Below are 16712 nucleotides of genomic sequence, written 5' to 3' on the forward strand. Positions count from 1 at the left end.
TTCTCTCACAATCCAAATTACATTTAGATTGTCAAGTAGAACGATAAAGTAACACGGATGAAATATATTTGTGACTCTAAATATTATAATAATAATTATTTTGTCCGTAAAAATCGCAACGATCAAAGTAATTATTTAATATTTTGAATTTCTATCATTTAATCGATTTTCGATTAAATTGTATATTGTTTAATAACAAGGATTGAGAAAATTAAAACATTGGTCGAAATATAGTTAATTCTAATATTAAAGCTTTAACATAGCGCGCTACTGTTTATTTTTTGTATTGCCAAAGTCGAACACCGTGTTATCGATAATTCGTTGCCGAAATATTTTATATATTATAAAATATACGCTAACGCGGAATATTAAATTATAGAAGTATTTTCATTAATTAATTAAAATTGATTATTTATTAAATAACTTATCACGGACCTTTCGTTATGCTAATAATTTGAATTTATTCGATTATTTTATTTTCAAAGTCAAATTCTATAATATTTAGTTTTGCATTTTAGAAGACTGACTTAGAGCGAGCTAAATAAATAAATAAATAAATAAATAAAAAATAAATAAATGATGTTGAGAAGAAAAAGAACACACATAAATAAATAAATAAATAATAGCGTGGAAAGAGAGAACATACTAATATTTTTATATAATAAATTATTATTAATTAAATTATTTATATTTTTATTTATATTATTTATATTATCAGAGAGACATATATGTTACCCTCTGAGAACATTCGTGGACTTTGGCTTTGTAGTTCATGTTCACGTTTTTATGTCCACAGAGGGAGTATCGCTTCCAGGGATCACCTAAAAGTGGATCAGTCTTCTCTCTGATATATATAGAACAAATTGTTGTCAGTAGAGGAGGGCAGCAAGCCCATCTTAGGACCATGGTTTGAAGAATACTTTTCATCGGACGAGATTTCAAGAAATACTAAAGAAAACTAATAATGAAGCAAATACTGGACATATTGCTGCAGTCACCATTCCAGATAATCGAGAGCCTCATGTAAGTTTTCAAATATATTTATTAGACCGTGGTCAAAGCGTGTTGAATCACTCGGAATAAGACAATTTATATGCAATGACAATAACCTTCGCAAATGTTACATTATAATAATTTCGCTTCTTGAGAAATTTATAATTATCAACGCTTGTTTTGCAGATTTTTTGCTGCGACATACAGTTACAATTGTTATAAAGAATAAAAGAGAGAGGTTAAAATAACCTTTAAAAATGGCTAACTCTCCCGTTATGGGCAATATTGTGGAGAGAAAGTTTAATGAAAAATACAAATTCGACAGCAATCGTGTTTCTACCGTAGAACATGAATTTGGATTTCCTAAGGTTTTTAAATTGGATGATAATGTACTTACGAAAAAAGTATGTTATATGCTTTTTTTACAAGACTATTATATGCTGTTATATATTGTTTTTACTGTTTCCAAATAAATTATTAAATAATTTTGTTTGTTTATAGGATATTAATAGAAAACAGAGTTTATTTCGACAACATGTTTCAGCGCTAAAATCTACAAAAGATATAGCGAAGATTCAAAAGGATGAATTTTTGCATAGTAACAAAGAAGAAGTAAGTTTTGTAGCAGAGGATCAATTGGCTGATAAAATTCATCAAGAAAATTTGGATAAGCTGGCTAAAATGAGTGAAGCAGAAATACTAAAAGAAAAGAAAATACTTGAGGAGACTCTAGATTCTAAAATAATACAATTCTTAAAGAATAGAAGAAAATATGGAAAAAGATCAATTGAAGAAAGTATGAATACTGCATCATCCACAAATAGTGTAGTATCACTGGATACAGAATCTAGTGATAAGAAACTGAAACTTTCCTTAAATGATAATAATGACACAGAAATAGAGAATGATACAAATGTTTCAATTACAAAAGAAATAACAATGGACATAGTACCTAGTGATAAAAAGACAAAATTTCCTTTGAAAGGAGATGATACAAATATGGACTGCGAGGATGACACAGTCAGCATACCAAAGTCATCTAAAGAAATATTGGAAGTAAGCAAACAGAAAGGATGGCTGCATATGGACAAACCTGAACCAGAAAAATTGAAATGGATGAAAGATTTAATGGAGGAAAAAGAAGAACTTGCAACAAACGAAGAATACAATGCAAGATTTGATTTTAATGGTTAATATTACATATATGCTCATTCTCTACACATTTTAATACAATACTCATATTTATCTCAATTCTTTTAGGTCTTTTATTACCATACAAAGATGAGAATGTAACTTTAGACAAAGGACTTCACCATCATGGAGAGGAACCTGAACGTCCTGGGTATTCCCTTCAAGAGTTACTGCAGCTGAGTAGATCTTCCATTCAACAGCAACGGTGTAAAGCCCTTACTACCCTAGCTAATGTCATGGAGAAGACACATGAGGGCAGATATGACAAAGCTCTGCATCCATCACCATTAATTGCGTTGAGTCAAAAGAATATTCTATTGCTGTTGAGATTCTCGCTGGACGATTCATCTGTAGGCGTAGTTACAGCATCTTTGCAGGCACTAAGAGCTTTTTTGGTCAGTGATGCAGACGAGATATGTCTGGATAGACTGCATGGATTTAATGGACACGTGGAACCAACATTGATTCCTCAACTTGAGGACAAAGACACAAGTAGTCTGAAGGATCACGAATTGGCGCAATTGGATGCGGTGACTACGCTACTGAGATCCGATTTTCTGTTACGAATCAGGTACTTCGTTATTGTTTTTTTAATTAAATATTTATAGTCAATATTTTTTTATTTAACTATTGGAAGTATTATAAATCTGGTAATTTTATTAAGCATAAGATTTTTTTAAGCACTCAAAATAGAAAAGTAATTGGGAATTTAACTGTTTGTAGATACATCCTAAATGAAATGCATCCACCACCTGTCGGAGTAACGTGTGCTTTAGAAATACTCATTCGTCTTGCGAGACACTCGCACACAACGGCGCTAAATATTTCATCCACACCATACTTGTTAGATACTATTATCCAAAATTTTATGCCACTATCAATAGACCTATTAGGTATTGTGATTTATATTCTGTTTAATACTTAATATAGTCATCATTTTCAAATAATTAAATAAATTCGATCTAAGATATTATTTCTGAATAAATAATTTTGAAATAATTTGAAAATTGTTTCTTACAGCAATGCAGGACGCAATAAATAACGTTTACGGAATCCCCGTAGTTAAAGCGATTAAATTGTGTCGCGTTCTCGTCACATATGGTAAGAAGCCCGTCGCGCAGAAATTGAATAACTTCAAAGTTATACATACCATTTTAACATACGTTAATAGCGAGACAGGGTAAGATTATTTATATTTTGTATATAATAAAGTGCGCACATTTATTATTTTACTTTAAAAATTAAAAATATTTAATGTACTTCATTAGGAAAGATGATTTAGAACTCAGCATCGAAAGCCTGCGACTCTGGCGCATGTTATTGCACTACGAAATAGGATTGGAAAGTGTCACAGGTGCTCTCATATCACAATTACAACTATTGTTGAGTAATCACGATATCCAAAGCACGTCCAAGAATGAGTTAGCTTGCGAACGTGCTGCGGCGTTAATTGCTGTAGCGAGTCGTGAAAGAAATTTGCGATCGAACATGTCGACATTGTTAAAGAAATGGAATACTCAATTCTCATCAGTATCTAATGCAACAGTAAGCACAATTTATTAGTTCGAAAAATAATTAATCTCTTAAAGAAATAAAATGTTCAATAATTCTCTATGTGTTTCCTTTTAATATTTGTCGATACTGTTATTTTAACGCTATTACGATATCATGAACTAAAATAATATAATGTCTAGCAGAAAGTAAAAGTATTGTAAATTTCAGTGGGGTGTTATGAAACTAATCGCGGAGATACTAACCACCATTGAAACATCCTCATTCGAAATACCATGGTTATCCAACGAACATATTTTCTCGAGACTTCGGTAAGTTTATTTTTTCTTCTTTATACAGGTTTATACTTAATGAAGAAGAAAATGAGATTCAACATATTCATCTTTTGCAGCTCTAGTTCGAACTTATTGAGCGACTGCAACCCGGCAACGGATCGAACACCGTCTTGTCTACCAAGCTTGGACGTTTACACAGAAAACGGAGAGCCGCAGCCGATCGTGTCGATAAATTCGTGCATACCGTTCTTCGCGTCAGTGCTGAAAACGTTTTACAACCATTCTCGCGTAACGGAAATTCGCACAATACTTGAACACCCGAATTTTTGCAAATACATACGAGACTTAGAAAAATTTAATTGGAGTTTCGAGAGATCATGGTATAGCCGAACGGAATTATGTTTTTTAACAATGGTGGTGAAAGCAGCATCACTTCTGGGGAATACAATTAATAATCAGACAGCACAAATTATATGGAAAATTGCCATCAAACTCGTGTCGGCTTTGCCCGCGGATGCGACAGATGACGTGAGAGAACTCCTCAAGATTGCGCTGTCCAACGAAAAAGTGAATTTAGAGCTGATCGTCAATGAATTGGCCAAATTAGATTTAGTTGCATCAACCACGACAACAAATCAAGTTAAGATAGATTTACGCTCCGATGCGGCATTGCTTTACGAGAAATACATCGTTCCAAACGGCGACTGGAATCAGGCGGCGATGCCGAAAGATTGGCTCTTCTTACCGCTCGTTCACTTATACAACAAGTATAAAAGTGATATTAAGTTTCAGTCAGAGGATAAAGACAGCATTTTGACAGTACTGAGCCTAGCATTGATCTTACCCGATCTCACGATAAGGTTGTCACCTACTTTGCAATTCAGTAGATTGATACTAATATATCTCTGCGATACGGTGTACTTGGACAAAGATGTATCTGTGTTGCTGGCTAAGGTCTTATCGAATCTGTTGACGAAACATCACGCACGATTGGACTTCCAGGCGGAGCTGCCAGGACTGAGCTCCTTCACCGATCTGTTTACGGCGTTGTGCGAGCAATTTTACTCGAGTTCATATGGCGACAACAATTTCGCCGCGACGCTGCTTGTACCAGTAGCGCAACGGCACGATGCGCACTATCGGAAACTACTATGGTCGGAACACGCGGCCGCGTTGCGATATATGAGATTGTCTCCAGAAAAGTTACTGTTGCCACTAAAGGATTATCTCTATCCAGAGGAGGAGGACGCGTCTCTCATAGATAGTTATATCACGGCATTAGTTCGCGGTATGATCAAAGAGACCTGGTGTCCGGTTCCATTCATAATCGCGCTACATCACTCGGCGATGTATCTGAAACGCACGAGTAAACTGGCGGTGCGAATGCGAACGCAGATGGAGAAGTTGAGGAACAGAGATATTGCGGATAAGTTGTTATATTACGAATCACCGCGATTATAGTAATATAAAATAAATACAAAAACAATACCATGTAATTTATATGTGTATTATATGTGTATGAATATTTTGTTAAATCTTTGATATTTAAGTGAAGATCTCGATATTATCTTTCATAATCCACCAAGTTATCACCTTTCTTATCTTAGGTAAGACTCCCAGTTATTTTCGACAAAAATTATGAAAAAACATGAATTATTTATTGAAATGGTGTATTTCTTTAAAAAATATATCATTAGTTTTTTATATAATTATGATATTCATATGAATTCTCTTTTATTAAATGTAATTCATTCATTAGGATTTCTAATTAATTGTAATTACCGAAATTTATAATATTTCAAAATTAGATTCATACATAATATGATTTATATTTCTTTGTAGAATTTATTTCAATCAAAATTAGAAAGTGCAGATATCTTATCGATTGTGTGTATATGTGTATATATATATATATATATATATATATATATATATATATATATATATATACACTGTATACAAATACAATAAATAAATTTATACAACGATAGTTTCAATAAAATCCATTGAGTGAGTAGTGAAAGAGAATAGAAATAACCTGCGCAATTACAATAAGCCTAGAGACATTAATTGATCACTTTGTTGATTATCAAAAATTTTCGAGTATTAAAGTGCTACAACGATGCATTTGAGAATGCTTCTAGAATTAATTCACAAATAACATGTGTCTTATATTCTAAATCCATCAAATCTTGCATTAACACGAGACAGATTTCTCAATATAAAAATTTTCAATTTTTTGTAAAGTGCGAATATGAAGAAAAGGAGCGGAAATTAAAATAGATGAAAAAAGTAACGCGGAAAGCAAATGGATAGCGTTAACAATGCGCGCAAAAATACATTTCGTAGCAGTTACGAAAGCTGACACCACGCCGCTAATTCCTTTTTTCCTTTCGACTGAAAAACGCGTCGTTCTTCTACGCATGTACCATGGCATATTGCTTCAATACCACGCGATTGATTCAATTAAATATTAATCCGCAATCAATGACGCGCATTCCATATTGTATGTATATATTATATATGTATATCGTGTCGAATTTAAGTATTCAAGTTATCAATGTGTTTGCATTTGCTTTTGCTTTCATTAATTTCTGCGAGCTTTCTCGTTAAAATATCGATCAAAACCACAATTATATTATTAATTATTTCTTTCAATGTGATGTTAAATATTTGATAAATTATTCAACATCGTCGTAAAATTAATGAAGTTATACATCACACTTTAATTGCAATGCAATGATACGCAAACACACGAGGTCTTGAAATATAAAAGAGGAAATATAAATCCCAATTTGTATACTGTTATTATATAATTCCTAAAAAAAATTGTATTATAATTTTCTTCTGATTTTAAAAATTTTAGTAATATATCGTAAAAAGAGAGCAGAGAGAGCGCAAAATCAGTTTCTCTGTATAACTAATCTATATCATAACGATACAATGTTGTTTGCTGACTAGCATCGATCAATCTCAATTATTCATCGATCACGATAACATTTCCGCGAAATTTCCACGCTATCTATATTCATTCTACTGAATTAAAAATATACTATTCCAATGAACTTTATCTAGCTTTATAATCTATCTTTATTAATAGATTTAATTCATCGCAAAAGGCCTATTTTTGACAGAATCCTGGACAAAATTTTTAAGCTCCTGTTTCTTATACGATTAATCAAGAATTAGTTTATTAAAGCTTATACAGTGTATTAGGATATATGTTAGATTTTTCGTCACCGGTACTATCGATTTTATCTATCTTTATTTTCATTTAGAACCGTCAGGACACCCTCGGAGCGTTTACGAGTATAAAGTATTTAGCAAATCACGTACAAACTTTAGCAGATATCAATTGCGGCGTAGCGTCGGGTTTTCTTATTGCCTATATAATAAATATATTATAAGAATGACGTCCATCGTTTGTTAAGATTCTATGCCGAGCTTTCTGTAAGTCTCCCGATCCACCGTAACGAGACGTCCTTCGACGCTGGAGCAATCGAGCTCGATGCAGTGCAGCCTGGCACCCCATTCGCAGTGGCTCTGATCATCCAGTCGATAGTACTTGATTTGTAGGCAGGTGGTCAGGTAGCCGGAGCCGAGCACTCGCATGGCAATCGACAGGTCCTCCCGGTGACCGCGCGCGCTCGCCGAGATATCTTTGGTGCTGTGATAAGCGCTGTAGGCACATGCCGTGCTATCCCTCGCCCGTTCGACCGTCTCCACCGATTTCCCACCAATGCTCAAGGATCTGAAAAGGAGAATCTGTTAGAAAATATAGTTTCTATCATACAAAAAATGCGATTTTAAAATTTATATACAAATTTCAGAATTTTTTCTTATATTTATATATTATTTCTAAATTATTTTCATCAATTATACATATGCTTCATAGAAAGAAAATTACATCGAATTTAAGAATAAAGTAATTGTTATAAATTGCTATAAATTAAAATTGTATTAAAATAAAATTGAGATTTTTAATATATCTTTGTGAATGTATGTGTGTATGAAAACTAAGTGTGTATATATATATTCTTACTGAGTTTCTTATAACGTAATATTTTATTAAGAATCCTTTTAACTTAAAATAATTATATATGAGTTAGGAAATATAAAGAGACAAAGGAAATCGATCGAGTTTCTTCGACGTTCATTTTAAAGCGCATGTTAAATGTGTGCATGTCTTTATAACAACAAGAAAAGTTTTCTTACTATATATCCTCACGCTAGCATTTTACATGACCCATTTCTTTTCGACAAGGCTGCTTATTTATGTTTAAAAGAATATCTCATTTGTTTATTCGGCATATTTATCTGTCTGCAAAAAGCGAGACAGCCAACAGAAGTTCGAACAAATGCGACTGTAGTGATGATTGAAATGAGTCGAGACGAGTTTCACGACATAGTAAAAGTTATTTTTTTTTAAAGCGAAAATAGACGTTTTGCATGGCACACAATCGTTGCTATGTGTATATATACTTTAGTATAATATTTCTCCCATGCCTGGCGTTACGTCAAGATAAACGTAATCGACGATTATTATGTGTACTAGTCACGTTCCTATAAGTCAACTCGTAAAAATGCATCTGCTCCAAAAAAGCGAACTAAGAATAATGAAATTGAAATATCAAATCGAAACAAGAGGATATTCAAACAGGAATCCTTCATTTGGCCCAAATAAAGTTTAAGTGAAATTTGCCCCAAAATTTTAAGCGTTCCTAATTAATTATGATAACTTACAAAATGTTAGTTTTCACAGAAGAACGCACGATAACGTAATAATTGATAAAAGAAATGAAATTACTGTTCACTACTTTTTAATTTCTCGACACAGATCAGTTAAATTTACTTTAATTAATTAAAAGTATCTGAAATTTTTTTGACCAGGCGGATTTTACAGAATTTTCACTATGAAATAATCATATATCGATTGCATCAGTTCTGCATCCTTGAAGCCTGCCTAGCTATAGCATTTTTGGATCTTACGTCAGTAAACTTCCGGGTTGTATTCTTGGATGCTTTGATCCTTAGATCGACAGGTCCATATATCATTAGAATATGGCCTAGTTTCTCATATGGACACGAGGTGTACTTTTTAACTCACGTCTTGATTGACTTTATTTTTAGAGTTTTTACGAGGGCAACGATGAGTGCATGCAAATGATCTGCTCGTGGTTATATCAGTCGCGTATATCAGTTTTATCCTTTTCAGAAATAAATAATTATTGCGTGGCAGGAATCAACTCATTATCTATAAATAGAGAGAATTTGTTAGAATCCAAGTATATAAAAGAGAACGTGAGATAATATATAATGTACGATGAAGAGGAATCTGTATATTTCAATTTCTGTAGAGGGAACTCTCTTGAAAATCTCCAGAGCTTGTTACAACACATAGATGCGCTCATTTTCATAAATAACATCGATGCATCAAAATCACTCAATTAACGCTAAATTTGGCAATCCTAAGGGAAAGCAAAGAGAGATAAAATTATATAGAATATTAATTAATATAGAATATCAAGATGTGTAAATATAAATTCCGTTTCACTTTTTACGGAATAATCATATCCCATGAAAAAATTCCATTGAAAATGAAATAAGAATCTAGACTAGAAGAAGCAGACATACGTTTTACAGGATACATTGCCAGGCTTAGACATTAAACATGCATGTGCAGGAACTGTGCTTAAAATAAGAGATGAGCCGGAACGAAACCGGGACGGATTTGCAGTCGCGAGCAAGGCAAAACCGCGCACGGTCGACATGGCGTTCGTAAAAAATGCAACACTCGCTGGCTCATAACATCACAAGCTTGTCTCTCTGTTCACATTTCGCGTCCTCCTGCCTTACTTTCGTTCGTGGAGGAATATTACAGCGAGTAAACGAAGACGGCCAAGTTTCTGGCGCTCACTGCGAAAGTTTAATCGTTGAATTAAAGAAGGAGTATAGTGGGAATGGATATGAGTAGGCATTCTATTAATTATTCAAATGAAGGAATAATTAATGGAATACATTAATAATAACGTGTACGGCGAAATAAGTCAACCGTTAATAATCTATTTTCGATAGCTTGCACCGTCAAGGAACGGATCGTTACGATTATCGCGCTGTTACCATCGGCTAGAATCGAAAAGCGGTCCGTGCAACGAGGATGCATCGCGTGATTCGAACTAATAATCCGGAGGCGGGCGGCTGCTTAAAATTCCATGAGATTTTGGCGATAGTGCCGGGGAGAAAAGTCGAATTTTCCATCGACAGGATTTTCCATTGTTCGAAAAAACCACGTCAGAGAAACTGCTCTATTTCTGTCGCGTCGACATGCAAATCTTTCGTGACTTTTCAAAGTTCATTTGGACACTTCCGGCATCGCAATCCGGCGATTGCATTCCGCAATAGCTGAAATATTTATGCGCGCCGCGCATTCATCTTCATCTCCATATTCGATTTCGTGTTCAACACGCGTAGGCGCGTAATCGCTACTCTCTATAAATCATTATGAAATGTTGAAATGACAGCTGAAAAAAAAGGAAAGACCTAAGTTATTAGTGATAAAAATCTCTTACATTTTTATTCCGAACTCTATTGGAATAATTTTTCATGTTCCTTTTAACATATATTAAATCTCAAGTTTCTTATTGTCATTGTTATCTCGAATTCCGCTTACAAAGAGATTTCATGTATAAATAATACGTCATTTTAATTGAAAGAGATTATGGTAATTAAGTTATCGTTCGCGTCAATTTCCTCGGTAGACCTTGACATTTTTTAGATCATCTCGGGTATAAGCGATCGCATATCCTTCGCATATAATTATTATTTATTGCCATAATTACGCGATATTTATCGAATGCTTTTCTTATTGATGGAGGTATCATCGCAATACGATATTATCTGAAACTCGATTGAATTCAATCCCGTGACACGTATCCATTACGCGGAGGTTTGCACGAGTACAGCAGTGTACAAAAAACGCATCCATCATGTTGTTTCGGTGCTTCCGCGATAACGCGATTATTAGTCATGGCGAGTGTATCAGAGCTAGTTATAAGCAGCAAGAGCACTATGTAGAATCACTCGATCGATTCCCCGAGGCTGAAGTAAGTTTTGCAGTTCAAGGCAATAATACTAGTCTACTTTTCTCGCGCCCGCTCAAGGGGGTCGCTACAGCTGGTGCACTCGCACGCATTTAATAAAGCTAGTGGCCCCCTAACGTATCGTCGCCGATTCGAGGACTGCGTTTATTAGAAACTATGGAAACTGCGCAGAACCTTGATTATCTCACTTGTCTCACTCTTGTAATTATCGCATAATGGGGTTTTGTCCTATTGTAAAGATCATGTTTCTCGATAAAGGTCTAGATCTAATTAGTGATGTGTGAATCAATTCGCTTGTATCTGGTTCGCCGACTCCGTGTTGTCATTAATTCGATTTTAACTGCGGTTTTCAACTTTCCTCCAGTCTCGAGTTCGACCTTTTAAGCCTCCGGCATGCTTCGCACAACCTAAGTGTGACCCTGTTACATGTACTTTGTAATTTCGAGGAAACTTTTACAATATTATATACGTGTAAGTTGAAATAAAAACATATAGAACATTTGCATAAAATTAAATTTTATCACTCTAATTACAAAGATCAGATCTCTCTTATCAATCTTGATAAATTTATATTTGCTTAGAAATTATTTCAAATTTTTTACTCACGATAACGTAATTATTTTAAATTAAATTTTAATTAAAGTTTTTAACTTTCCGGATCAATTTTTTAAAAGATTTATTATAAAAGTTTATTGGATAAGGTCCAAATTACTTATTGTAGACTTTTTCTAACAATTTAGCATTCCAATTTAAAGCAATTGGTTTTTATAGAAATTAAATGGCAAGAAATGTAATTGAACTTTTACATTTACAATTAGTTTAGAAATTAATAATAAAAAAAAGTAAAATCTCTAAAGATTCTATTTCGATATCTGGAAGAAAAATGTAATTTACTAATATGAACAAGTAAGCTCACATCAACGCTTCATTAATATTAATGAACGTTTAATTTTCTTCAGATAAATAGAAATAGAATCTGACTTTTATTTTTCTTCTAGATATAGAAATAAAATCTGATCTTTGTGATCAGTACCAATAATATTGGGTAAATTATTTGACGTGGAATAGCAATTTTTTTGCTCGTTAAGAACTCGCGAAAGAGCAAACGTGCGTTCATACGTGTGCATTCAGTAACCGAATTTATTTTCGGCTAAGTTAGCATTATTAGTGATTCTATATCCGAATATGTGTGCGCGTGTGTGTGTATATATATATATATATATATATATATATATGTGTGTATGTATATAGCAAGAAGTCGTAATCCTTGTCCCTGGAGTATAGAACGCGTTGAAATTTATCGCCAGCTCTTGCTCCGTCTTCGCGTTCAAGATGATCGTATAAATTTCTGATAAACTGCTAGTAGTCGAGTGCGACTTTTTCGCGCAAGTTTATAGCCCCCTTTGGGAGATAGTTATGTAACACGTCTTATAGTTATTCCATATATCTCTAATAAAACCGAATATAATTTACATATCCGTTACAGTAGAATTATATTCAGACTCATGCTAACTATTCAGATTGATTAATTTAATCATTTTTAATTATAATGAAAATTTAACTATATTAATAAAACCTTAATATATTCCATATATGAGATATATTGAGATTTTAATGTAATTAGATTTTAATTAAGCTAATCGAAATATATAATGGAAATAATATCATCTCAAAAATATATCTAGATTTCATAAATCTAATAAATATACGTATACATATATATTTCAATTGACACCAATAATCCAATTCGTTTAATCATTCACGAGAGTTTATCGTCCATCCAAGAAAACCATCGAAATCGAAATTACGCGAGATTCCTTTACACTTTTCTTTTTCTTCTGAGAAAAAATTCGCTTAACGTTCCTCGATCGGAACTATTTATGTATGTGTGTGTATGTATATATATTAATTGCACATTCACTGTACCCACTGCAGCAGTTGCGGCGGCTTGAAGCTGATGTCGAGCCGGTACGTCGTCTCGCAGCTTAGCTTCACTGTCTTCAATTGCCGGAACCTGGCGGATGTCTCCATCTTACAGTAGACCGGACCGGCGCCCGGTTCCCTCCTCAGGGACAAGGTCACGCGAAAATGTCCATCGGCCCCCATTTAGCCGCCGCTCAAATACCCCATAATAGTCACCCGGTGCAAAGTCTGCGGGTGCCCCACAGATAAATAAAAAGAGAAGGAAAAGAGGAAAATACTGTAGCTCGCGTGCGCATCAAACAACACGCGGTATCACGTCATGTCCCGTATAACGTATCGATACGTACTATGCAGCTTGGTCGCAAGAAGAGGAGACGATGCAACCTGCGCCGCGGGCGTCGCGACGCTCACTGATTCAACGAGCGACGCTTTGATGTATGCGACGCCGACTCAAGACTCGGCGGCTTTCCTCCTTCTTTTCACATTGACAACCGACGCGGATCTTCCTCAAAAGATCGACCAGCATTAAACTCCCCGCAGCGATGGACGAAGGTTTGAGGATATGAAGGAATTCTCTGCGTGCGTGGGATGGTGTTAGTATTAGCATTTGTAACCAAGAGAAGGTAAACTTAAATTAACGATTTAAAATTTGCAAGAAAAATAAATCTAGTAGAAAATTTACGATACAGATAAATTTAAATTAGCTCTTGGATGATGATTGAATATATAATTAGTATTTTCCAAGTAGAATATCTGTATGTATCGATAGAGAATATGTATAAGTAGACAGTTCAACTTGCCTTTTAATATTCGTGACCATCGATTATGTTTACTTGGCGACTATGTGCGATTACTCGGTGACTACTGTGCACATTGTGTACATTAAAATCATCTCTTTTAATTGCTATTCTTTACATGATACATAATACATGGGCAGACAGGAAAAGAATCACAGCTTTCTAAACAAGGATTATAAACAGGATTAATTAGAATAATGACATGGATATTGGAATATTTGTAAGCAGTTGGTTAAGAATAAGAAAAATTTCTATAATCATAGATTCAGATCACTATAATAAAATAAAATAATATAAAATAGCAGGATGTGGGATGCTATTTGGAATAAATTTGTCTGGATATAAATTCATTATTATATAAGAAAATATGATATTAAAATAAATATTATTTTTCTATACATTTTTTGCACCTTAAAATATATCTGCTTCTCTCTCTATGATAAACATCACACTTTGATTTATTTTAGTTTATAGAGTGCAAAGTCAATGTTTGCACGCGCAATATTTAACATGCACAAGCACGAGATGTTTTGATCTAATATATAATTTCTCAGAAATGACATATTAATATTAATGATAGAGGATCGGTAAAATGCTTTTGCATGATAACGAAAGTAAACCAGATCGATGCTTCGTACGTTCATAGACTTACAACGTGGGTTTGTTATTTTCTTATTTAAAAAAATAGTGCTTTAATTGAGGGAAGTGTTTCATTTTATGGCCTTGACCGGTCGACTTAACTACGAACGAAGATCGATTTGGCATGCAACTAAAACAGTTACGATCCGACCTCTATTAGTGACGCACAAGGAGGGGAGAGAAATATTTTTTACGCGTCGAGTAGTTCCATTGTAATCATTATAATTACAAGGCGTCATGTAATTAACATATATCTACGTACTGACCCTATGATACATGTGTATGCAATAGGTATAAATGTGTCAAATCTATTATAAATCACGTCTTTCGCGTGATGTTTGCGCAATTAAAGTAACGAACGAGTGTAATCTCGCGTTAGATATAATTTACATGTAATTTTAGATAAATCGTGTGAGATATAATGATTTCCTGCACACGAACGGCTATGTATAAAAGTAATTACAAAATCGATACTTACTCCAAAGAGTCCGAGTTTCTAGATCTTTCATTAAGTCATTCTTCTCTTTATTCCACCTACAACACGACTTTGCGTGTGTGCGAGGCATAAATACATATCTGATTTCTCTGTAGAATTAAAATCAGTTCCTACTTTATCATTCTGCTCTCTATATTTTAGGCTTCCATATATGTTTCCAATCTTGGGCAACATCCATAATTAAGTGCTGTCGTTCGATTCGTCTTTCATCAGGCTTGTCATTAAAATGCGTACTCAAGGCTTGACCGACTTTAATGGTCTGGCCGACTTGCAAGCAGAATCGAAAATCTCGCGGTGCCTCGAACAAAAGTACGATCGTAGACCCGAGTCTGAATTCGCCAAATAGTTCGCCTTTAGTTATACATGCATTGTCTAAGCTCGCTTCCTTCGGATGCGAAATTTCTGGCCATTGCACTGTGTTGGTAGCCAAGTTTCCATCGCAATAAACTTTTATGGAGCCCACATTAGTCGCACCGATTGCTGTGTAAGCCATGAAACCATCTGTCCATTCCCCGATATATACGACACGCTCATTTAGCGAGAACAGATTCGGCATAAACTTTAATATTTTCGGATTGACGCTCAATAATTTTCCTAAAGAAGAGTTATTTAGAAAAATGTTATAGGCTACAATTTTACAGAAAAAACATACCTGGAAAATGTCGTCGGAGTTTTATATTCCAATCGGTGGGACTGTGAAATCGATGATAATCACCAGGTGCCAAGTAAATTATTAATTGATACAATCTATTGTCTAGTGGATTTTTCAAGAGTGAATTAACATAATTGTCCGCGATTATGTTCGAGATGGAATTCGTATCACCTAAAAACTGCCTGAGATCATACGTTACTCCTTTCACTTGCTCCACACGGCAAGAAGTTACTGGTCCAAAATAAAGGATTTTACCATCTGCAGGTGAGACCTATAAATAATTTCCAACAAATAATATTATTTTTTATATCAGATTTAAATCAGATATAATTATCCTCTTGTAACAAAATAATCACCATATTTGCATTTGGAGCAATTGGTCTTGCATTTTGCTTAAGCGCCCTTACAAAAAACTCTACTAGGTTTGGGAATGCAGACAGATCTAATTCTACCTCATCCAGATTGGCATGAAACAGATTCGCATAAAATCTATAGAGCTTTGGTCTTAAACTAACTGGCAATTCAATCCTTGTCAACCAACCCCATATCCTACTAGTTGTTCTCAATGGTAGGCAGCAGTAACATGTAACCTATAACAATAACTCTTTTTATAATTCATTTAATAACTCGATCCCAATCACAAATCTATCATTCTTTATAATGAAATTACCACAACATCGTTCAACAATTCTGGCCTATCATGTATGTCAATGGAATATCCATGTTTGTGTAAATAATTCCATTGTGTTGCTGCAAGAATCGACAATCCAATACCAGAGAGAAACCTGAGAATGGCCATCCTGCTTCAGTGCACGCATGTCCTACGTACAAAAATTTTAGTCGTAATCGTAAGATTTAAAAAAACCTCTAAAGAAAAAGAAAATTATATACCTATATACTGCTGACTCTACCTAAGAGATGAAGTCAACATTGGGTCTGTTCTTTTCAGCTGCACTGCTGCACTAGTGCAATTAGTTAGAGTGAAAGAAAGTATGTTTGTCTCTTTCTAACTTATTGCACTAGTGCAGCAGTGCAGCTGAAAAGAACAGACCCATTTTCTCTCTCTCAACCTGGAAACATTGAGCGATATGCACACGTGCATAATTCACGGTGGTGGGGCATCGGTTAAACCAT

The 16712-nt window shown here is 34.3% G+C and overlaps 3 protein-coding genes across 4 annotated transcripts; 1 reads left to right on the plus strand and 2 right to left on the minus strand.

Moving 5' to 3' along the window:
- Window positions 1-819: 819 nt before the first annotated feature.
- LOC145972758 (RNA polymerase II-associated protein 1) lies at window positions 820-5525 on the plus strand. Its single transcript, XM_083101664.1, has 9 exons — window positions 820-1023; window positions 1180-1397; window positions 1495-2182; window positions 2254-2755; window positions 2908-3077; window positions 3205-3364; window positions 3453-3729; window positions 3907-4007; window positions 4088-5525. Exons 2-9 carry the CDS (start codon window positions 1251-1253, stop codon window positions 5430-5432), a joined length of 3390 nt encoding a protein of 1129 aa, XP_082957790.1. The 5' UTR covers window positions 820-1023; window positions 1180-1250; the 3' UTR covers window positions 5433-5525.
- Window positions 5526-7219: 1694 nt separating this feature from the next.
- LOC145972760 (CB1 cannabinoid receptor-interacting protein 1) lies at window positions 7220-15050 on the minus strand. Of its 2 annotated transcripts, XM_083101668.1 has the most exons (5): window positions 14909-15050; window positions 13795-13953; window positions 13342-13569; window positions 13002-13222; window positions 7220-7722 (listed from the first exon to the last, which is right to left on the minus strand). In XM_083101668.1, exons 4-5 carry the CDS (start codon window positions 13175-13177, stop codon window positions 7398-7400), a joined length of 501 nt encoding a protein of 166 aa, XP_082957794.1. In that variant the 5' UTR covers window positions 13178-13222; window positions 13342-13569; window positions 13795-13953; window positions 14909-15050; the 3' UTR covers window positions 7220-7397. The 2 variants fall into 2 exon arrangements, with proteins under 2 accessions (XP_082957794.1, XP_082957793.1); XM_083101667.1 differs by having other exon boundaries at window positions 13002-13569.
- Pisd (phosphatidylserine decarboxylase) lies at window positions 14158-16596 on the minus strand. The gene is made up of 5 exons (XM_083101666.1): window positions 16470-16596; window positions 16249-16399; window positions 15935-16168; window positions 15579-15849; window positions 14158-15520 (listed from the first exon to the last, which is right to left on the minus strand). Exons 2-5 carry the CDS (start codon window positions 16375-16377, stop codon window positions 15057-15059), a joined length of 1098 nt encoding a protein of 365 aa, XP_082957792.1. The 5' UTR covers window positions 16378-16399; window positions 16470-16596; the 3' UTR covers window positions 14158-15056.
- Between the last annotated feature and the right edge of the window lie 116 nt (window positions 16597-16712).

The sequence above is a fragment of the Camponotus vicinus genome, unplaced genomic scaffold, assembly GCF_025532165.1.
Source record: "Camponotus vicinus isolate PSW18456_S1 unplaced genomic scaffold, iyCamVici1.0 SCAF_6, whole genome shotgun sequence".
NCBI lineage: Eukaryota > Metazoa > Arthropoda > Insecta > Hymenoptera > Formicidae > Camponotus > Camponotus vicinus.

What these genes read in the sequence shown, in the direction of transcription:
- LOC145972760 (XM_083101668.1), bottom strand. Translation starts at nt 13,177, where the DNA reads ATGGGGGCCGATGGACATTTTCGCGTGACCTTGTCCCTGAGGAGGGAA. An exon ending in AAGCCGCCGCAACTGCTGCA is followed by an intron (nt 7,723 to 13,001) that starts GTGGGTACAGTG and finishes TCTCCTTTTCAG; the next exon opens with ATCCTTGAGCATTGGTGGGA.
- Pisd (XM_083101666.1), bottom strand. Translation starts at nt 16,377, where the DNA reads ATGGCCATTCTCAGGTTTCTCTCTGGTATTGGATTGTCGATTCTTGCA. An exon ending in TTGCTCCAAATGCAAATATG is followed by an intron (nt 15,850 to 15,934) that starts GTGATTATTTTG and finishes AATTATTTATAG; the next exon opens with GTCTCACCTGCAGATGGTAA. An exon ending in ACTCCGACGACATTTTCCAG is followed by an intron (nt 15,521 to 15,578) that starts GTATGTTTTTTC and finishes ACTCTTCTTTAG; the next exon opens with GAAAATTATTGAGCGTCAAT.
- LOC145972758 (XM_083101664.1), top strand. Translation starts at nt 1,251, where the DNA reads ATGGCTAACTCTCCCGTTATGGGCAATATTGTGGAGAGAAAGTTTAAT. An exon ending in ACTATCAATAGACCTATTAG is followed by an intron (nt 3,078 to 3,204) that starts GTATTGTGATTT and finishes TGTTTCTTACAG; the next exon opens with CAATGCAGGACGCAATAAAT. An exon ending in CATCAGTATCTAATGCAACA is followed by an intron (nt 3,730 to 3,906) that starts GTAAGCACAATT and finishes TGTAAATTTCAG; the next exon opens with TGGGGTGTTATGAAACTAAT.